This window comes from Phragmites australis, chromosome 11 (genome assembly GCF_958298935.1).
Source record: "Phragmites australis chromosome 11, lpPhrAust1.1, whole genome shotgun sequence".
Taxonomy (NCBI): Eukaryota; Viridiplantae; Streptophyta; class Magnoliopsida; order Poales; family Poaceae; genus Phragmites; species Phragmites australis.
The window spans coordinates 30,100,257-30,122,203 of NC_084931.1; the positions used below are offsets into that span (position 1 = coordinate 30,100,257).

The 21,947-nt window shown below is 43.0% G+C and overlaps 3 protein-coding genes and 1 pseudogene across 5 annotated transcripts; all 4 read left to right on the top strand.

The window, feature by feature from the left end:
- Positions 1-204: 204 nt before the first annotated feature.
- Positions 205-7,475, top strand: LOC133883938 (mitochondrial import inner membrane translocase subunit TIM50-like). Its single transcript, XM_062323345.1, has 10 exons — positions 205-642; positions 765-853; positions 1,609-1,645; positions 2,283-2,344; positions 2,434-2,547; positions 3,272-3,376; positions 3,454-3,552; positions 3,955-4,111; positions 4,187-4,289; positions 6,950-7,475. The coding sequence occupies exons 1-10, from the start codon at positions 342-344 to the stop codon at positions 6,993-6,995; spliced, it is 1,113 nt and encodes a 370-aa protein (XP_062179329.1). The 5' UTR covers positions 205-341; the 3' UTR covers positions 6,996-7,475.
- A 1,756-nt stretch (positions 7,476-9,231) lies between these two features.
- On the top strand, positions 9,232-13,368 carry LOC133885457 (cleavage stimulating factor 64-like). The gene is made up of 7 exons (XM_062325175.1): positions 9,232-9,447; positions 9,597-9,674; positions 10,852-10,890; positions 10,991-11,527; positions 11,611-11,688; positions 12,647-12,820; positions 12,920-13,368. Exons 1-7 carry the CDS (start codon positions 9,352-9,354, stop codon positions 13,043-13,045), a joined length of 1,128 nt encoding a protein of 375 aa, XP_062181159.1. The 5' UTR covers positions 9,232-9,351; the 3' UTR covers positions 13,046-13,368.
- Positions 13,369-17,140: 3,772 nt separating this feature from the next.
- Positions 17,141-21,355, top strand: LOC133884646 (probable magnesium transporter NIPA3). 3 transcript variants are annotated; one of them, XR_009903153.1, is made up of 10 exons: positions 17,143-17,613; positions 17,759-17,815; positions 17,906-17,996; positions 18,107-18,267; positions 18,371-18,498; positions 18,605-18,742; positions 19,678-19,770; positions 20,001-20,121; positions 20,207-20,401; positions 20,918-21,355. XR_009903153.1 is itself a non-coding variant. In XM_062324137.1 (9 exons), exons 1-9 carry the CDS (start codon positions 17,460-17,462, stop codon positions 20,246-20,248), a joined length of 948 nt encoding a protein of 315 aa, XP_062180121.1. In that variant the 5' UTR covers positions 17,141-17,459; the 3' UTR covers positions 20,249-20,736. The 3 variants fall into 3 exon arrangements, 2 of the variants coding, with proteins under 2 accessions (XP_062180121.1, XP_062180120.1); XM_062324137.1 differs by lacking the exon at positions 20,918-21,355 and having other exon boundaries at positions 17,141-17,613; positions 20,244-20,736; XM_062324136.1 differs by lacking the exon at positions 20,918-21,355 and having other exon boundaries at positions 20,207-20,736.
- On the top strand, positions 20,947-21,355 carry LOC133884648 (uncharacterized; annotated as a pseudogene).
- Positions 21,356-21,947: the final 592 nt, after the last annotated feature.

Here is a 21,947-nt window from a genome sequence, read left to right on the forward strand (position 1 = left end):
ACACGGGCCTGTGACTGTTCGGTTAGGTTGGGCCGGATACGGTGGAATGGAATCCTCCCGTCCGTCAGCCCACTACAGCAAAAGAAGGCCTGGCCCATCCTATCTCGTCCGGCAGCCCGGAGCCCACGGCCGCCGCAAGCTGGAGTTGTCTTGACCAGTCTCCGGCGGTCCATGTCGCAGGTTCTGTTCTGTTGCGCTCCACCGCTCCCCTTTCCTTCGCCTCTCCGTCTCTCTCCCATGATCGCCGTCTTCCTCGCTTAAACCCTCCACGCTAAAAACCAAAACCTAAAACCCCCGTCGTTTTTTTCTTCGCCCCCAAGCCACGCCCCAGGGCGATCGCCATGTCGCGCGCCCCCCTCCTCCTCCGCCGCCTCCTCAACGGGAGCGGCGCCGCCGCCCGGGCCGCCCCCTCCTACACCTCCCGGCACGCCTCCTCCGCTCCCTCCTACTACGCTAACGCCGTCGCCTCGGCTGCGGCCGCCCAAGCGGAGGCAGCGGCGTCCGAGCCTGCGTCCGGCGCGGGCGAGCAGGGCTCCTCCGCACCGCCTCCCCCCGCGGCGCGCGGGCGGTGGGGACTGCTCAAGTTCGGCGCCCTCGCGGCGGTGGCTGGGGCCATCGGCGGCGCCGGATACTTCAGCTACGGTGCGATACCGCGGTCCCCTCTTCGCGATCTCGCTCCTAGGGCGATTTGTTTTTGTGCGGATTCGGTTGGGCTTGTGCGCGTCTGACTTTTTTGCTGTTTGCTCCCGTTTCGTTGTGTGTAGCGTATTCGCTGGAGGAGGTGGAGCAGAAGACGCGGGAGTTCTGGAAGAACCCGGCACCTACCGTAGCGGAGGATGCCTCTGGATTCGAGGCTAGTAATAATATGCGATCTTCCTATGCTTATTGTTGCTTGTTAGTATTTATGTGGATTGCAAAGTTCATTAGTCAATTTAGTGTCGTCTACCTGCGCAGGGCGACAATGATGATTTAAAATTTTTCTTTTTTGCTTTTGGTTATCAATCTTCGTTGGTGCGCTTTGATGCTTTGATGTAAACATATTCTGATGCTGTAAACAGATTTGTGGTCCTTTTTGCAATGCAAGTTGGACTGGGGCTTCTGTCCCTAGATCTCTAAAAAACTAGTCAATTTAGTCATCTACCCTTTAGGCGTCTGAGACAGGAGTGGGAGGCGTACCCTAATGATCCTTTTGACAGGTCAGTTTGTTGTTATACAACTAGGAATAGCAGTTGGAGTTCCCATGGATTAATAAGCTGACCAGGTCAAACTGTTGCCACAAAGGGGAGTAGATTATGGTTGTTCTTGAGTAGTTTGGTATTTACTGAATCTTCAGCCGTACCTACTTGCTGTGGAATGTTGTTCTGTTGGATGGATGGAATTGGATAGGAGTGAGAGGTCAAACAACCATCAGTTTCTTTTTTGTGCCACCGTTTAAACATATCACAAGTTAATTTTAAAAGAACTTTGTGCTGATATAGAAACACGCAAGAGCTTATATGCACAAATAGGAAGGGTGGACATTAACTGAAATAAAGAATGAATAATTATCTCTCATTGAATGTGAATCAATGTCTAACTGTTGATTATCGTTGTGTTTCTTGCCCGCAGAAGTTCAAGGCTATGGCTTACTCGACAGCTATGAAAGGTTCAAACTACAGTGTGCTCCTCTTTTTGCTGTTCTTCTCCTCTTCTTTTTCTTGGAATTCAGGAGTTACTAGCTTACTGCTGCACATGTCTTTCTTCTCCTGTTGAGTTATTGTGCACATTCTGAACACTTGTCTCATTTTCTGAATGGGAATATGGTGATGCATGGTGAAGTCGTAGCTCTACTTATTGTTTTCTGAGAGTTGGAATTTTCACCTTTGATTGCTATACCATGCTTTAATTTGTACACTTAGCAATGCATTATAACTTGCAAAGGACTTTAGGAACGATTAAAGAATTGCCATGAGTAAGCTAATCATGAATTTGCAATGGAAGCATATAATTGTGCTGTTATTAAATTATTTACTAGTTAAATGCATACATATATTGCATACATATATTGCAAATTACTATATATATATATATATAAATATATATATATATATATATAAACCCTTGTAAGCTAATCATGAATTTAGCAGTAGTTAACATAAATGCATATCCCTCATAATACTCTAAATTTGAACGTCTTTTCGTGCTAAATTTATACTCAGTTCCAACTTAGCTTTGTTGGTTGTGTAATTTTCTTTTCTGTACCCTCTTAATCTTACTTAGACGTGTGCATTTTGGTGCTGCAGTTCCTGTTGCAGCAATAGAGCTATACCTGGATATTAGGAGCACAATTGGAGACCATGTCAGGGTCAGTAATGAACTATAAGCTTTTCATCTTTTTTTTACACGCATATATCTAGCAAGTGGTCGGAATTCCTTTAATTATTTTTACTCCAGGGCTTTACTGAACCCACATCAGACAAACTGCTACCAGCTCTATATCCTCAAGATTTGCATATCTTCACCCTAGTTCTTGATCTGAATGAAACTCTTGTCTACTCTGATTGGCAGGTATATTATGACTTCATACTCACTTCTGTTATTTTTTCATTGTATGTGCCAACTTTGTTTCCAGAATACATGAAAGACAAACATCTATATACAGGTTGAGTTTTTCTTGGTGAAATAGTGTAGTCTTATGAAATTACAGGCCCCAGTTCTTATCTCCACCCTACAGGAAAGAGAATATGACTGATGGCAGTTCGAATGGGAGAGTGCAGCTTGTTTTCCTTACCAGATGAAATGCTATAGGTTGTAACAGATGAATTTAATATGAAAAATTGTATTGTGGAGTTAAACATAACCTGATAGGATACTAGATTACAGTGTGCTGGAATAAATTAATACCATATGCTACTTGTGTCAGTTTTCCTCAAGCATGTTTGTGTACAAGTAACCATCTGGATTATTATGCTGCAGTACCTAACTTAAGGCACATAAACATATTGTTTATACAGCACCAGAAACTGTAGAACTTGAGAGTTATACTATGTGGACTACTAAGACAATTGACAAAAACAAACTAGGGCAACAAGCACACAATATGCTTGTGAGATTTTCCGATGTCTTGTGATAACGTAGCGACATGAACACTGAACTGGATTTAAATACTGCATATTTACCTAGTGGTCATCCTGTCCATAGTTTCTTAATTTTTTTAAGTCACTGCGTATCATCTTACTTTGTGCGATCTAAGAAGGTGATAGTAATGTTCTTTTATTTTCCTTCTGTAAAGCGTGAGAGAGGATGGAGAACTTTTAAGAGGCCAGGAGTTGATGCATTTTTGGAACACATGGGAAAATTTTATGAAGTTGTTGTGTATTCTGATCAGACACCTATGGTTAGTTGATCTTAAATTCCTTTGCATTTGGACTGTAATGTAATGCCCTAACCTCTATGAATATTTTGTGTGTGTAGTATGTTGACCCTGTGATTGATAGGCTGAACTCAAGTGGTGTCATTATACACAGGCTATCGAGACCTGCAACTAAGTACTTGGATGGAAAACATTATCGGGTATGGAGATTGTAGGGTTTTACCTAATTTCTCAGCTTTAGGATGCATTCCTTGATGCTAATCTATACAATTGCTCCTGAATACCATCAATTTTTTAATCTTTATTTTTAGTCCATCTTCGTTCTATCTTCTTTTTTCAAGGTAACTAGTATCTGGAACACATATTTGAAGAAGCATCTAAACATATACATACTCTGTTGTTATACTTTCTATTGTTGATGTACCACCGGGCCTTGTGATTGAAAAACTTTCTATTATAAAACATTTCCGTGAAGGTATGGCATAATTTTTAACAGATTAGTCAAGTATCTGATCTGTGGGGCATGATGCTGAGTTGTGATTGTCCATTTCCACAGCTTTTGATATTTTCCTCTTAATTTTACCGTTTTCATGTTTTGCCAGGATTTGTCAAAGTTGAACAGAAACCCTGCACAAGTTATTTATCTCAGCGCCCATGCTCTTGAATCTTGCTTGCAGCCTGAAAATTGTGTTGAAATCAAACCTTTTAAACTTGAAAACAATGACACCCAATTGCTAGATCTCATTCCTTTTCTTGAGTGTAAGTGTTCTAATCGATCTCTTCTATTGTGATATCAACATGATTAAATGTTGACCAAGCCAACACACTGTACAGATGTTGCCATTGCTAGACCTTCTGACATTAGGACAGTGCTTGCATCCTATCAAGGTTGTGATGTTGCTGCTGAGTTTATCGAGCGTTCAAAGGAACACCAGAGGTAAGCAAACATGGTTGTCTCTTTCTATTTCTGGTTGCCTGACATTGTGAATGTTCAAGCTATTGAGTCCGTGCAATTTGCTATGGAAGTAATAGCATCTTGGAGTTTTCTTTCGAACGCGCAGGAGAGTTGCGTGTCATTTCATTAAAGAAGAGGAGAGCAAAGTACAACAAACAACATCTAAACACTTAAAAATTCAAACACATAAAGCTGACATACCAAAGGAAAATAAAAACGACCAAACAAGCACTAGAGAAGGAAACCTAAGACCCAACTAATAGGACCTGAAGGTCCTTGGTTCCGGCAGCACTCCAAAGTGCTCCTTGCACAGCCACAATTTGAACCACCAATTCAAAATCAGGGGAAGCTCCATTAAACACACAATTGTTTCAATGCTTCCATTATTTCCCAAGCGACTAAAATGATTAGAGAATTTAGGCCCTTCTGGTGCTGTTTGTTGACCTGTTTCAGTGCTCGGTACCATCAGCTTGAGAATTCCAACATGTCCGGCTGTGGAGCAACAGCCTGCAGACTAACCTGCTAAAGAATGCTAAACCAAATTTGTCTAGCAACCACACAAGAAACTAGCAAATGTTGAATGGTCTCTTCAGCCTGATCACAGAAAGGGCAAGGAGGACGAGGAAGACCACGTTTAGCCAGTCTGTTGGGAATCCAACAACGATTGAGAATTGCAAGCCACAAGAAGAATTTGCAACACAACGGCGCCCAAGATTTCCAAATCCGTTTCCATGGAGCAAACCTAATAGAATCAACAAAAAAGGCATTGTAGACCATCTGACTAGAATAAACTCCCGAACCTGACAGCTTCCAAAAATGTTGATCTTGCACACCTTGCTGATGAATCAGACCATCAAGTAAGTCCCAAATTTGGAGATACTCAATAATAGCCTGAACAAAGAGAACCCCCTTGATATCTGACACCCAATTAAGGTCGACTAAAGCTTTTCCCATGGACCTTTGCTTAACAATTCTTCCTGGAATAAGCGCAAAGAGATGAGGAGCCAATTCACCAATGGTCCGACCATGAAGCCACCGATCCGACCAAAATCTAGTATTAGTGCCATCCCCAACCAAGGTCACCATGGCCATAGAAAATAAAGCCTGGGTATTCGGATGGACCTGATCCTGCAACCTTGACCATGGTCGCGAAAGCTCGGTTTTCTAAAGCCAAAGCCACCTTATACAAAGAGCCCAACCGAGGGTCGATAAATCATGAATACCCATGCCACCATACTAGAGAGGCCTACATACCCTTTGCCAATAAACTAAACAATTTCCTCCTTTTGCTTGTTCTTGTCCCTTCCAAAGAAAACCACATCTTAATTTATCAATTGCCTTAAGAACCCACTTAGGAAGATCCATTGCAACCATATGATAAATGGGTGTTGCCGACAGAACAACACGAACCATCGTTAATCTCCCTGCTCAGTTCATCAAAGAAGCCTTCCAACTCGGAAGGTGATCAACCACCTTGTCAACAAGAGGCTGCAACTCTGATTTAGATAGTTTCCTGGCCGACAAAGGAAGTCTCAGGTAAGAACAAGGGAATTTTTTTACTTCACATGGCAGAAGGTCCTAAATGATGGCCAAATCCACTTCCCAACATTGAATAGGTGTAACGGAACATTTGACGATATTAGTCTTAAGACCCAAAGCATCCCCAAAAATCTGTAGCACACCCTTGATTAACCCCAAATCCTCGGCAACCGGCTTGATAAAGGGCACCACATCATCAACATATAAAGAAACCCTGTGTTGAAGCCCGCATGTAAACAAAGGACGCAACTGACCATCTTGAGAAGCACGAGAGATCAAAGAATTCGGCACGTCCATCACCAAAAGAAAAGGCATGGGAGAGAGAGGATCACCATAGCATCTTGGATTTGAATCGCTAATATGTGCCTTATGTTGTGAACTGACATAAATTATGCTGCTTCTTTTGCATTAACTGTTCCAAAGGAATGCCATGTTTCTAATTATATTGAACTGATGCTGTAATTCTATTATCAACTCCCACCAGATTCCTCCTGGGGATATTGGTTTGACCTTAAAACTTGAGCTGAGTTTCCTGTGATGGCTTAGATATATTTTTTGGTGATGTGCTGGGCTGGCCTTAAAGTGACGCCTGGTCTCTTTCACAAAGTCTGGCTTCACCAATACCTTAAATAACAAGGCCTAAAGTTTGGCCTTATAGTATATTTTGACCATTAGTGCCATATTCAGGCTCAAAGATCTTTGCCTGTGCTGCAGCTGAACAGGTCTGGACCATTGTAGTTTAATATTTACACAGTACGAAAAAAAGTTGAAGTTAGATGCAAAAGGTATTACATACATTCTTAGTGGGTTACTGTGAATTTTGTAAAGACCATCTGATTCCCCTGTTTACAGGGGAAAAAAATCCCTATTTACAGAAAAAAGTAAAGTTTGCTTTGAGAACTAAGCCAACCACTGTAATGCAAAAAGTAGCCAACCCTGTGCGCCATGATCTTGATATCAGATTGAAACTACAAATGCTTGTCTGGAATTTATTTGCCTGGTGCATTTAAGATGCTTGTTGGTTAAGGTATACAAATGATCAGTTTCTAGATAAAAAAATGTGTTTCCCGTGAATTGATGACAATTACTCTATTATATCACAGGCATATGCAAGAGCAAAACAAACGTGGACGTTTATGGCGACGGTGATGGATTCTGGAAGCACAATGCACCAATTGATTTGTGAATCCTAGTTGTGTTTTTGAATGAAGAACGTACGAAATCTCCTGTTCGCATCCCTAGTCAACCTGATGGCTGCTACCAAGGTATATCTTGTAGTTTTGGCAGTTTAGGTTGCACCCTTTTGGCTGATTTCAGCATTCATTCGATTAGTTAGGCTGAATGGCCAATATGTTGAGATCATGCGATTCAAATGTTGCTTTGATGGAGTTGTCGGCACGTGTTTAGTACTGAAAACTGAAATGCAGATGTTCTTGGATCAGTGGGTGGTCGTAGCATCTTCCATGAACTATTTTTTTTGGATCATCCGGTTCATCTGCTGGTGTTCTCACTTCTCAGTCTCATGTTTGAAGGAATATAGATTCGAAGGACATTGTGTTCTGTTGATATGTAACGGTAAATCGATTATGTGGAAAAACCTGATAGCTTAAAAGTTGTTTTACTCCTTGAGTCATCTGCGTCAATCTTTTGCTATAAGTTGTTCTAAGGATAAACTGTAGAAGCAGCAGGGTTCCTATTCAAAAGATTGCCTCTCTGGTGGTCGTTTTCCAATAGGCGCTTGTTTATAAAGCGCAATTACTGATTATTTCTACCGACACGTTGGTGCTAAATACATTCCTGAAATAACAGGGAAGCAAAAGGGTTCATCGTATGCAGCAAAATAGTATTCAAACGAATAACTTTAGATGTCTAGTAGAAGGGAAAAAAAAACGAGATTGCAGTTGTTCATATACCGTAATGCACTAGGACGCCTAGCATAAAAAGGTTCGTATGCAAAACAAAATGCTCAAATGAGGTGACCTACGGCAACAAATGAAAATATTTATCGCAAATTTGCAACAGACAAGAATAACAATTGGAAAATACTTATGGCAACAAACTAGATGGCTACTAAAACAGAATTATTAGACATCTAGGCCAACCAACATAAACATATCAACAAACGCACATTGCTTGATTAGAGCTCACCTATGGCGGCTCGCTAAAGCTCGCCCAAAAGGTAACTCGAAGTACAAACTAGATCACAAAGGCAGTTCCAAGTTCATCGAGGTGGCTTAACCATATGCTACCAAACGTAGAGTGACAAACATCTGAGTATGGAACAAGTGTGGGCGTCCGCTACACGTTGGCAAAGGGTCCAACTGCTTTGTCGCGTCAGGCTTATATTTGCAAGTTGTAATTACCTTTCTGATAGTAAATGTACCATGTTTGGACATTGACACGGTGTGCAATATGTATCTTTCACTGCTACTTTTTTTTATATATAATTGATAACAAAATTTTAAAATTATTGTATTATAAAAATATTTTTCATGACAAATACAATGATGCGGTGCCAATATGATCAATAAAAAAATATTCCTAATTCATCAATCAAAGTTAAGAGTTTTGATTATATGTTTTTGTCTGATGACTAGGAACATAGGAAGCAGTTGCATAACTTTACCACCACAGATGTTTGTGGTTCAAATATGACCACACTCTAGCGATAAACTTTATTTGTGCGTGGCACATGTAGGGATGACAATCAGGTATAGTGGGTACGGGTAGTGCTCACTTATATCCATATCTGTCAATGTTTACTCGTCCGTAAGTATACTTGCGAATGCCCGCAGGCAAAGAGTGGACACCAAACCCGCCGCCTATGGGTATACTCGTTTAACCATCAACCATTTGCACTCATGTGAGGCGTTAGTTGTTGGCGGCTGGTCAACGATGGATTTGAAGTTGGAGGCGGCGGGCCGGCAGCGGTCCGTGAGCTAGATGTGCTAAGCGTTGGTGTCGATGGGAGGCGGTGAGGGCGTGCAGTGCTAAGGGGGAGGGGCTATGGGTTGTGACGTGTATGCGTGTGGTGGCTGGGCTGATGAATGGATGAGATGAGAAAAAGAGATTAGGGTTTGGAGGGTCGAAGTTCATCAGTTAGAAAACTATACGAGTATACAGATTTTGTGGATATAGATATGTATATATGTTAAATAGTATTTTGCTCACAAATATATCTGTAAATATCAAATACTATCTATATTCTACTTTATTCCGATATGTATTAGTGGATAAACATGTAATCGAATAAATTACTATCCCTAGACATATGTATCCGTGACTCAACTTAGTGATTTACAACCGGGAGAATTTCGTACCACAAAAATTCTAAAAACTAAGCCAAATTCAGCAAAAATCAATAAAAAGCAATCGTGCCCGCGAGTTCGCGACCGCAGAGGCGCAGAACGGCGGAAGCCAGTTCAGGCTTGCAGCTCTGCAGCAGCCTCGCTCCCCGGTGCATGCACCGCCGCATCGAGCCCGGCCGCTCCTCCGCTCCCACCCCATGGCGACGAAGCAGGCGGCGGCGGGCGAAGCCCTCGCAGCCCAGATCAACGCCATGACCCGCTCCGAGATGTACGACATGATGTCCCAGATGAAGGTGCGCCCCCCCCCCCCACACCCTCAATCCCCAAACCCTACTAGCCCAATTCCTCTCCTGCTCCGTCTCGCTCTCCCCGCCCGTTTCTTCACGGATTTTCTCACCGTTTCACCGGTCTCTCTGATGGTGCGGCTCCGCCTCCCGCGCAGGCCATGATCGACCACAACCAAGAGACGGTGCGCCGGATGCTCGTCGACAACCCGGACGTCACCCGCGCGCTCTTCCGGGTGAGATTTCTCGCCGCCCTCGCTCTCGGGTTATCTATGGCTGTTAGTTTTGGTGCCTCTGCTGCAGCCGCTCTTGAAGTAGGCACTGGTCGGGTTTTAGGGTTTTGTGGCTGGTGGTGGCTTCATTTTTGGTCAATTCATAAATAATCATATTCATGGTTGATTCGAGGGAGTGTGTATGATAGCTTCTTGACGGATTAAGCAGAGACCTTCGTGTTCTTCGTTCTTCAATTTGGGTCTGGTTCATGACTTCATGTTACCTTATATAAGGGAATTGGTGACGTTATGCAGCAAAAACTGTTGGTTGCTCCTTACATCAATCAAATGGGAATTTCAATCATTCAATGCGGCCATCAGCTTTAGTATCTGACTTCTGAGTTCTGATTGTATGCTATATTGTTAGCATCAGTACAAAGTGCTCACTTCTAGTTGTTGATTATACATGAGAAACTCGATGAAGATAACTGTGTTCTATGTACTTATGTTGGTTACCAAACTCTCTTAATGTTGAGTAATTTCAAAAACCTACAACTATTTTGACACATATTGCAGAAAACTACGACTTCTAGTACTTATTTCAAAAATCTACAACTATTTGACACATGTTACAAAAAACTATAACTTTCTCACTATGGGTTCATCTGTCATCATCTAACAACAGGTGAACCCATGGTTAATCCTCCTATTACATACCATAGAGGATGATAGGTGAACCCATGATGAGAAAGTTGTTGTTTTTTGCAACATGTGTCAAAATAGTTGTAGGTTTTTGCAATGAGCACCAGAAGTTGTAGTTTTCTGCAACATATGTCAAAATAATTGTAGGTTTTTGAAGTTTACTCCTTAATGTTAAACTCACCAGTTGCTCTACTTGGCTATTGTTCTCCAACTGTTTGCTCTAAACATTTATGTTCTAATACACCTGTTTGTGTTCTTGTTCTCCCAGCAAAAAATGTCTTGATATCTTCCACACCAATACAATTGTTTGGTGTGGTATCTAACATCATATCTGATTACTACTTTCAATCTGATTGCGTTGCACAGAATAATGAATTTGTCATATGCATTTGTACAGAATTAGTATCTTATTTGTCATATGCATTTGTACAGAATTAGTATCTTATTTGTCATATGCATTTGTACAGAATTGCTATCTTAAATGCCTTTCTTCTTGCAGGCACAAGTAGTACTTGGAATGGTGAAAATGCCTAAAACTGTATGTAACTTAGGTTATTGAACTTCTCTTGAAATTTAATATTTGGGCTGCTAATCAGCAAATTGAACTTTATTGTCACCATGTGCCCTCTGTCCTACAGGCACAATCTACAGACGTGGCCCAACCCACAGTAGCGCCGACAGCACCTTCACCAGTTAAAGCTGCCGCGCAAGATCATGTTAGCTTGCCCCAACCCTCATTACCTGCTAACCCGCAGAGTGTCGCTCAACATTCTGGCTCATTTCCATCTGCCTCTTCTAATGTGGCATCAAGCATGGACCTTCCTCCTATGTCAGCAAACCCACCACAATCAGCCCAGGCAAAAGGATACCCGTTCCATCAGATGCCTTCTGCATCAGCTCCTCAGTCATCTCAAAATCCAAATATGACCCTCCCTCATGCCCCTCCACAGTATTCCAATATTCCATCACATATGCCTGTAGTTCATAGTCAGCCACAGCAACCTTTGCAAAATCCTGCAATATTTAATCAGCAGTTGCAACCACCTTTGCCCCAGTTGCCTAGGCCACCCTCCATGCAGTCCTTTGCACATCAGATGCATCCGCAAGTACCCAATTCATTTGGTTTGACTCATGCAAATGCTCCTCAGCACATTTTGCAACAGCAGATGTTTCATGTAAGATTCTATGCTAAATCTAATGGTCCTGATAACTAGATACCATGTTCTGCAAACTGACCGCCTTGTTTGGAATTTCGCAGCAGATTGGGAATCCTCAAACTTCTTTCCTTTCCGGCCAACCACCATTACCTAACCAGCCACCACCACAGCTATACCAGGTACAATTTCTTCTCTTCTTAAATATATGATTATGCTGCATCAAAGTTGCGGTATTTACCTTTCGAAAGGAAATAAGTTAATATGAGTATCTTCCCGAGTGTATATGTGTTTGCTCAAGATTGTTAGGAAAAAATGTAGGAAATGCAATGAAGTAATCCTATTCTTTATTTGCTGTCATCAGAAGAGTTTAGGTCTGGAAGAACCATGCCCAAATGAACTGTTCATGTCCAAAGTTGATTAACATATTGGTCTAGTTACGTGCTGACTACTGTTGAAATTTCATTATCTGATGACATATGATCAACATTATTCTTTGTATCCTTTTACCAATTTTTGCACGCATATGGACCTGTAGAACAGTTATTATTGTGAATATGTTTCCCTTGGTCTAGTCATAATCTGGCCCTTTCCCTTGATTATTTGGTGCATGTAAAGTTCAAATTTTATACTGTACAACCTTAACCATTATGTCATAATTCCATTTAATGTTTTGACAGTTTCTAATCTTGATTAGTAACAGGTCATAGTAGTCCTGCACTCCTGCTTTAAGAATATCCCAAATACTTGAAAACTTAATCTACTAGTCCCCTTTCCATGTTTCTAAAGGGATGTATAGACAATATTTGGCACTGTTGAATGCTTGAGAAATAAATGTTCTAATGGTCCCCTTTTCATGTTTCCAGAGAAATGCATATGGCATTGCTAGCATAGTCTGTTCTGAAAGCAGTGCTAGACTGCTAGATGCCTGCTTACTGTCTGTTGGTTGTTTAGTCAGTACCAGAATCTCTAAGTGTTCTTCTTTAGACATTAAGAAAATTTGTGACTGGTGTATAGAGTTGAGTTCAAAGTTTGGACATTAAGAAAATTTGTTTAGACACTGTTGTAATCTAGTAGTTGCATCTTTCATGTGATGTGGCGATCATGGTTCACTCCTCCTATAATCTATCTTCTTAACAGGCTAGTTCGCACTACAATTCTCAAAGTTTGACGCCCATGCAAGTTGATAGGCCAATTCCGTGGGGACAGGGTCCAGAAGCACCCGCTGCTGGCTCCCATTTCCCTGGACAATTGCCTGGGTTGCCCGGACAAATGACCCAAGGAATTGGTGGTATCCAGACTGGTCAAGCACCTGTAAGTTTCTATTGCTAGTATTTGAGACCAACAATTATTTGTATTACCTTTCTATATTTTTCCCTTACTGAACTATTAATCTGGTCATTGTTCGAGCAGTTGACGCCTGAGATGGAAAAGATGCTTGTCCAGCAAGTCTTGGGCATGTCGCCCGAACAGATCAATATGCTGCCGCCAGAACAACGGCAACAAGTGCTTCAACTACGAGACATGCTACGGCAATGATAGATAGATCGGCAGCTGACCGGGTAGAAGAATTTCAATCTAAAGCTCTGCGGTCCGTGCTCGTCCAGCTCTGCGGTCCGTGCTCAGCTCATGCTGCGGCACCCTTTTGTTGTTAGCCTTTGTTTCACCTGATTGAGATCCCGACTAGTCTAAAGCCTTGGAAATGTGATTTGTAGAGTGCTAATCCTGGTCGTCATTTATAGAACGCTTAGACATTGTATTATGTTTTGGCGCTGACAAATAAACGGCATGTTTCCGTCCTGTTTTGCCGCTACAATGGCAGCCGTGTTAAATTGATTTTTGAATTCCAGTTATTCTCTGCTGACCGGGGCTATGTGCGAATGTGGCATGTTTGATTCATGTCTAATGTTTTCACAACTAACCTTAGCTCAGTGTGGTTATAAAAAAAATGTGGTTAACAAATTTTTAGTCACAGGTATAAGAAAGTTAATAAAAAAACTGAATATAGGATGTGTGGACCAGGAGCTAACAATATGAGACTTGCTATAGTTATAGCAGTCAACTAAACAGATATATAAAAATCTATAATGTAACAAAACTTCGTGACAAGATTAGATTCAAATCAAATATGACCATAATGATGTGGACGTTCTTGCTTCTCGGTCTTGTTTTCCTATCTTGTGTTCGGTGCGCCGTCGGAGACCGACCGGTTGCGAAAGCTTCAAAGCTTGGTGTAGATGGTACATGCTTACACGGTAAAAGACGCGGCTATAAGATTATCCACAATCCAGCTGAATTTTTCATCTGATGAATACAAAATAATCACCACGTGATACACTCTTGGCACGAAGTGGCTCTGATAATTGTCCAATTGGGTCATCGTGTCCTATCAAAATTCTTGTTCCCCGTGTGAAAATAAGGAATATTATTTTTTATATTTTCTGGTATCAAAGCGATCACCGCATGAGCGCTGGGTACCGGATATTTGTAGTGTATTCAATGAGTTCCGGACTAAAATAGATGCTTGTTGTTTTGCGGATTCGAAACACTCCGTTCCGTTTCGAATAGCGTATTGCATGACGTTAATATATCAATACGCAGGCGTGCCAGTATACGTAAAGTATACAAAATAAATACACAAAGACAAAGTACAGGGAAAACATTGTTTTATTAATTCATCATTGAATTACAAAGTACAATTTCCCATGCTTTACATTACGTCAAGTATATTCGACTAAACTCAGCAAGCGATTGCATGACTCTTGGTTCCCGTGGCCTCATGAGGCCATCAGTTAATTACATCAGCAGTGTTGGATCACAGAATACCTTCGATTAAGCTGCACTCGATGGTCATCGTCTCCAAAATAAGAGTTGTCTCCAAGTATACATAAACACAATGCATGGAATGTGGAGTGTCAGAGCCTCGTCGGCTTCTAGCAAAAGATATCCGGTCCCGTTGTACTCGTCGGCTTCTAGCAAAAGATATCCGGTCCCGTTGTACGGGTCCCATAATAAAGTCTCAAAAAGAGTGTTCAGCCTCGTCAATCGCGAACAAATAATCCTGGCCTCGTCGGTCGCGGAAAAGAAAAAGTCTCAACCTCGTCGGTCAGGGAAAAATAAGGAGATTTTAAATAGTACATCGGCCTTGATGGTACGGACAAATAGATGTATGATAGCTGTAGAATTGTGCTCATGCAACACATAGGGGATTTTTCCTGTTGGAAACTCTTAGAGCTATTCCTATGCATTTAATAGCAATCAGGCGGATTCACGAGCAAAGTTTGATACTGATTAAGCCAAAAATACAAGGACGGACCTAATGACAGGTCGCGACGTCGTGAGGCTACTCAAGATTGAGGGAATCATTTAGCAAACATCTCATATTGGATTTCTTTTGCCCAATTTATTTTGACATTTTTTTTAGAGAGCCTTGATAGCACAAAAGTATTGAAGAGGCAAACAATTTGCTCTCTCATATACACAGCCGCATGTACACATGCATGCATGGTCCTGTAACAAAGACCTTTGCGCTCGCAACATTTTCTTGAGGTGCATATTGGTGACTTCCCTGTACAAACGTAGGCATTAATGCCATACTTACCCCGGGTAATTATGCTTGCTGCCGGGATGAACACGTGTGTTATATAATGCCGAGGACGTTGGACGTGGGCACCACCATGCCCATGAGAATATGTATAAATATATGTCAAAGGAAAACACAACGGAAGGTGCCTAGGAACAAAGCATAAATACAGTGCTTCCGGCAAACCATCAGCATGGACATCAGAAATACTTTGGCACAATATTCACACGGTGCTAGCAACAAGGTCTTTGGTACTCATAAAGAATGAGATTACCGGTGATAACAGACGCATGCGTAAGTCCCTTTTCAACTGACAAACAAGATGCTTGATGCATATAAATAATCAAACTATTTGAGATGGAGTATGGCACACAGTACTAGAATCATATCGATCTTGATAGCGTCATTATCGCTGCTTTGCTCTTCGTTCTTCAGGCCACACAAGTCTGTGCTTCAGCCATCGAGTTTGGGCGCCACCATGGGTTTACCCAAAGAGATAATATGCAGCACCTCCCATGAACCAGAGAGGCAGCAAGGGGTGGGGCAGCCAACAAGGTAGCCCTCAAGTAACTCTGTCCCATAGCATAATCACCAACCAGCAGCTGGTGGCAGGACTTCGGCTGGGCTTCATCGTCGGTGACGGCGATAACACACATGGTCCAGCATGACCGTGATAACACACATCGTCTAGCACGCGCAGCGACACGAGTAGACCAGCGCGCAGCAAAACATCGACGCACGCACGGGCCGCGCTGCGGCAAGCCCCGACGATGGCGTAGCGATGGCTCAGGTCGCAGACCGCGACGGTGTCCCTGGTGGCGGGCTCAGTGTTCCTTTCTCCGGCCTCAGCGACGACGAGGAGGAGCCAGATTTCCATGCTTGTAATCTGTGAGAGAGAAAGCAAGAAACCGGATAGTCTCAACTTGGGTTAGCACTGAATCAATAAGCCATCGAGTTGATGCCGAGGTGCTTGACTGTGACAATGTGGTCAACACGGCCGCCAGCCGAAGGCAGAACTTCGGAGTCGATCGGAATGAAGCGGCAGCTAGCGCGTCAGTTGACAGAGAGATGGAGCTGCTTCAAAACGGAACGAAGAAGCCGTGGCCTCCTTCCTGGTCTTGTGTGAGCACATGCTTCTCTACTCTGTTGTGCATGTTGGCAGATGGGAAAAACTGGCAGGGCTTCGGCCAACTCCTCTTGCATGTGATGATTGGCAGGAACATGTGCATGTGTTCTAGACGAAGAAGTAGCAGGGCCTCCGGGGCGTTTCCCTCTGATCTACCATCGGTGGTCAGCGGCCAGCCCCAGGCCAAGCACGGGTGGCGGTAGGGCTTCCGCCTGCTCTACTCCTTGCCCCATTCTCCCTTCTCTGTGTAGGGTGGCAGCAGAGTGTCAGCGCGCGGCGACCGGACGTCGGTGGCGCGCGAGTGGGGACGGCGGCCACGACGGCGCGGCCCTCAGCCGACCTTCTTCTCTGCTCCGCGGGCGACAGCAGGAACAGCGGCTTCCGGTCGGGTGCTGCTTTGGTAGCGATAGGTCCTCGGCGCGCGCAGGGGCTTCGGGCAGCGGCACAAGGGAGAGCGGCACGGCAGGGCTCCGCCCCGACCTTGCTCCATCTGCGCCCTTCAATCTCCATGGGCGGTGACCAATCTTCATCAGGGACATAAGCCTACTAGTTTAGGCACAACGGTCGCAACACAGCAGCAGGGCTTCGCCCGTTTCTCTTCACCCGGTGACGGCATGACAGTGGTGGGAGAGGCATGCGGCTCGACGTGGCAGTAAGGGGCGCTCAGCGGCCAGAAGCTGAGCGACCAGCAGAAGCGCATCGGCGGTGCGCAGGACCACGGCGCGGCGGCAACATGGCTCAGCTGGGGGCTCCGGCCCTCCTTCCTCAGCATGCAACGGTGGGGGAACGGGGCAGCAGCCTGCCAGAGACATAATACAACCCGAACGACACAACTAAATAGATTGGAGAAAAAATCGGTTTAAATGACGCAAAAAGAACACAACCAGCGCAAAAAACACAACCAGCGCCACGCAGGCAGGCGTACGAGCTCAAGATATTGGACGCGGTTCTTTCTGGCGAGAAAATGACGCGTTTTGTTTCGTCTCGTCGACTCGACGCTTTCCTCCACCCTCTTCGTCGCGTACAGCTCCTCTTGCCAATCAGCTCGCCCTCTTCTCCCAAGAACCATCGAAATCCCTCGCCAAACCAATCCAGAACCGCATTCCCGTCGAAAAATTACCACGGAATTGAGGGAGAAGCAGCAATCAGGTGTTGCGTTGGTTCATCCAATCCGACCCTGCAGGAATCCGAGGGGTTACTTCGGTCGCAATTGAGGCGTTCGGAGGCGCGGCCTGGGGGGAGGGATGGGAGGAGGAGGAGAAGCCGGGGCGGAATTGTCGACGGACAACGTGAAGGGGATAGTTCTGGCGCTCCTCTCCAGCGGCTTCATTGGCGCTAGCTTCATCATCAAGAAGAAGGGCCTCCGCCGGGCCGCCGCCGCCTCCGGCGTCCGCGCAGGTCACGTTCCTAACTCCCATCGTACTATTAGTGCCTGTTTTTTTTATTTGAGGTGATTATTGCCTGTGGTAGCAAGAACAGTCCAGTTTCTGAAAAAAAAGAAGTCTTTTTTTTTTGCTTCGTTTCTTGGTGATGGCATGTGCAGGGGTCGGCGGGTACTCGTACCTCATGGAGCCCCTATGGTGGGTCGGCATGATCACTAGTAAGCTTTCCTCGTGCGATTTCTGTAGGGAATTAGGTGCGATGCTTAAACAGTAATGGGCAATTCTGAGCAAAGCTTTTCTCTATTCAGTGATTGTGGGAGAGGTTGCCAATTTCGTCGCATACGCTTTTGCCCCCGCGGTGCTGGTTACTCCTCTTGGAGCACTCAGCATAATTATTAGGTACAGCAAGCTGAACTTTATCTTCACAATTCCAAGCAATTTGACATTCTTTTGAGGCAAATTAGAATTTGACATTGAGGGTGTCTATCGGTGGTGTCTGCACCCTTCAGTGCAGTGCTGGCTCATTTCGTCCTGAATGAGAGGTTGCATGCTCTTGGGGTGCTTGGCTGCGTGATGTGCATTGCGGGATCTGTGGTGATTGTTATCCATGCTCCACAGGAGCAGGAGATAACGTCGGTTAGGGAAATATGGAACATGGCGACTCAACCCGGTGAGAATTATCATGGGTGTGATCCAGTCTTGTACAAATGCTAGCTCTTGATTGTAGGAAGTTAAATATGATGACTGAGATATATTGTCATGTATTTTTGCAGCTTTCTTGCTATATGTTGCTTCAGTTATTGTGGTTGTTTTTGTCCTGGTGTTCTATTTCTCCCCTCTCTATGGGCAGTCGAATGTGTTGATTTACACTGCTATTTGCTCTTTGATGGGTTCTCTTTCGGTAATGTCACTTCTGCTGGCAGTTGCTTGTGTTCTCTAATGTTCTACCTGATTATATTCTACTTCAATCTTGCAAAGGGAGGTGCTAAGTTTTTTTCGTTATTCAGGTAATGAGTGTTAAAGCTCTTGGTACATCCTTAAAGTTGACTTTTGAGGGGACAAATCAGTTAGTATATCCAGAGACTTGGTTCTTTATGCTTGTTGTGGCTACTTGTGTGCTAACACAGATGAATTATCTGAATAAGGTTTGTAAAACTTCATTGCAAGTTATGTTCTTTCAGTAACTGCAGTTGTATGAAACATCAAGTATGAGCATCTACATGCTGGATGCTTAAATGGTATGTCTAGAGAAGACCTATTTGAATACATTTCAGTTTTCACGAGTTGAACCTTGGCAAATGTAAAGAAATAATATGGATCATGTTGACAAGCTGTTATAGGCCTTTTAAGATTCAAAAAGAGGTGAATATGGTAGTGGCTAGTTCCAAAAAAATATAAATAGACCAAGTACTATATGGACATTGATCGATTAGCAACAAATAAGAACGAATCTGAATACAAGAACTGCCATCTAGGTAACTCCGCAGGCAGAACAACAACTCTATTGGCTTTTACTTTCTTCTGAGCTTGAACTTCTTGGGGTAATGTTTTTTAACTGATTGGGATCAAGTTACGGTGAGGTCCGCATTGTTTATTAGGATGCAGAATGTCATGTTCCATTTGAATCAAATCATTGCTATGTATATTCTAAGCTGCATAATGTCGCTCTTCTCAACATTCAATAACCAAATATATGGAAAAGAGAGAGAGAGAAGATTATGATAAGTTGGTGGCTACTGGCTAATTGGCTGTGTGCTAGGTTGGCATGATGTTGAGCCTTTATGAATTAAGTTGTTCTTCAGAACCCCATTGCAACCTCATGTGCTTAATTTCTTGTTTTATTTCTGCCCTGTGACTTCTGTCCTACATTGTAAGGATATCTACTTCAGGCAAACCTTGTCAGCCTTACTCTGGTGGTACTTACCACTGTGTCCAAAATCTTCTCCACTGGCATGTGATTGTTTAGACTTCCACAATAGAGTAACCACCAATGTTAATTCAACAATGCACTGAACTTCAAATCTTATGTTTTTGATGTCCTTCAGAGTTTCACAGAATAAATTATACTTTCTTACCGCAGGCACTTGACACATTCAATACAGCGATTGTATCTCCAATTTATTACGTAATGTTCACTACTCTGACAATACTTGCAAGCGTCATAATGTTCAAGGTAATTTTTTGTTTTATCCTTGTTGTACATGTCCATTTCTCATTTCTGTTCTGCCATTCACCCTCATACACTTGAACCGCTTTGGAAACTTTCATGTTCTATTTGTTTCTTATGCATGCCACAACTCTAATATTATAAACTGCAGGTTTTTCTTTAGTGTATTGAGCAAAATATCAATAATTGACATATGTGAAGCCCTTTTTCTCATGCCACTTTAATTATTTGTGCAGGATTGGTCTGGTCAAAGCCTCGGAAGCATCGCTTCAGAAATTTGTGGTTTGATTGTGGTGTTGTCTGGTACCATTTTGTTGCATGTGACGAAGGATTATGAAAGGATCCCACAATCAAGAAGTATGGCCCTTCTCCTTTCTAATCGAATCATGATATTGTTATCATTCAAATGTCTCAATATCATATATTTTTTGCCACTATGTAGGTATTTATGCGCCACTGTCTCCTTCCTTGACAACTAGATTAAATGGAGAGCTGTTGAAGCACGTTGAGGATGAGAGGACTCCTGACGAAGAAAAAGCCTTGAGAAGACAAGAGATGTACTAGCATCAGAAGCTCGAAGAAATGATTAATAGTTCTGATGGAAGCTCTAGTGGGGCTTGTATATGGCAGAATAGCGGTAATCTTCTCATGATGATTGCCGATTCCTCTCTTGTGTTGTGTTGGCTTGTGTATATAATTGGTGCAAGGGTGAAAGTGGCAAGCGATGATGCAAATCTGGAGGTGGATTTGAAAGGCTGCAGAGTTCCACAAGATAGAATGAAGTCGAGTGCATAGATTCTTGTCAAGTTTTCTTCTTCTTTTCTGTAACGTTTTCTTAGTTTTGTCCATGGCATTTGTTATTCCTCGTGCAGAGAAGGGTCTGGACCTGTAATCTGTATTTTGAGAAGGGTAGCAAGAGGCCTGCGAATATGATAAGACAGTTCACCATGTGAATTGAGCCTTCTCTTAATGCTTTCTTGTGTTGCTTCCGAATGTTCCATATAAAGTTTTGAGATGCATTACCAACTCATATACGAATTTTGCTTGCTCTACTATTTGCTTCGTGCCTCCTGTTGTCTGTCTTGAATATGATGGAAGTTTGAATTTTACCTCTCTGAAATTTGATCATTTGTTTAGTTTTTCCTCTTTTCAGTTTCCTTTTCTGCGAATTCATAGTCTCTGATGGGGAAAGCAAAGCGCGCATCAATCTTCATCAGACTGGTTTCAGCAGCTGGTACCGGGTTCTTCTACGTGAAGCGCAAGAACCCTCGGCGGATCACTGAGAAGCTTGAGTTTAGGAAGTACGATCCCGTGTGAACAAGCACGTTCTATTTACAGAAGCAAAGATGAAGTGAGATCTTCTGTCTCCATAATGTTGCAGAGCCAGAATAGCTCGTGATAATTTTGGATTCAGAAACCTCTGTACTGTTAACTTGGATCAAAACAATGTTGTCAACGTTGTCCTGTTCTACCTTCCAGAGTTTCATGTAGACGATCCTAATGTGCTTGAGTTAGCGAGGATTTCACTTGTTCTTGCAAACAATCAGTGTTTATTTTCTGTTTCTTTTGAGGAGAATATATTTTATTGAAACTATAAGTATCTGCAGTTGAAAGAGACAGGGCTTCTCTTCCAAGTTCCAACTGTTATCTTTCCCCCCTCTTTAACATTTCTGAACAGAACAAATGACATAGATCTATTTGGTAGGGTTTCAGTTTTCAGCTTCATATTAGATCTTGAGTTTATAGATTAAAATAAAATAATTTAAATCTCTATTTTAAAATTAAAATAAAAATAAAATAGCGGGTATCATAACTCTAGTTTCATGAATTCTTGAAACTAGTAAGCTCTGCTAAACGGACCCTTACCCAAACATGTGAATCACCAAAGTGGTCAGGTAATTAACAGCAAAGCGGATGACTCTAAACTGGATGCTGAATTGCTGGTCCGGGGTTTCGAAAGATCGCAGACAATTGATCATGTTGGCTGTCCAGATGACTGATGAAATCATAAGCCTCTGCGCCGCTCAGCTAGAAGCCTACAAGTACAGTTCGTCGCGATCGCTGTGCAGACATCGATGAGCGACGGTGGTCTGAGATGGGCAAGCAGGAGGTGCCTGGTAATGGGCTAATGGCTAGAGGATGGTGGCGCTGCTCCATTGAACTAAGGCGACGCAGATTCAGCG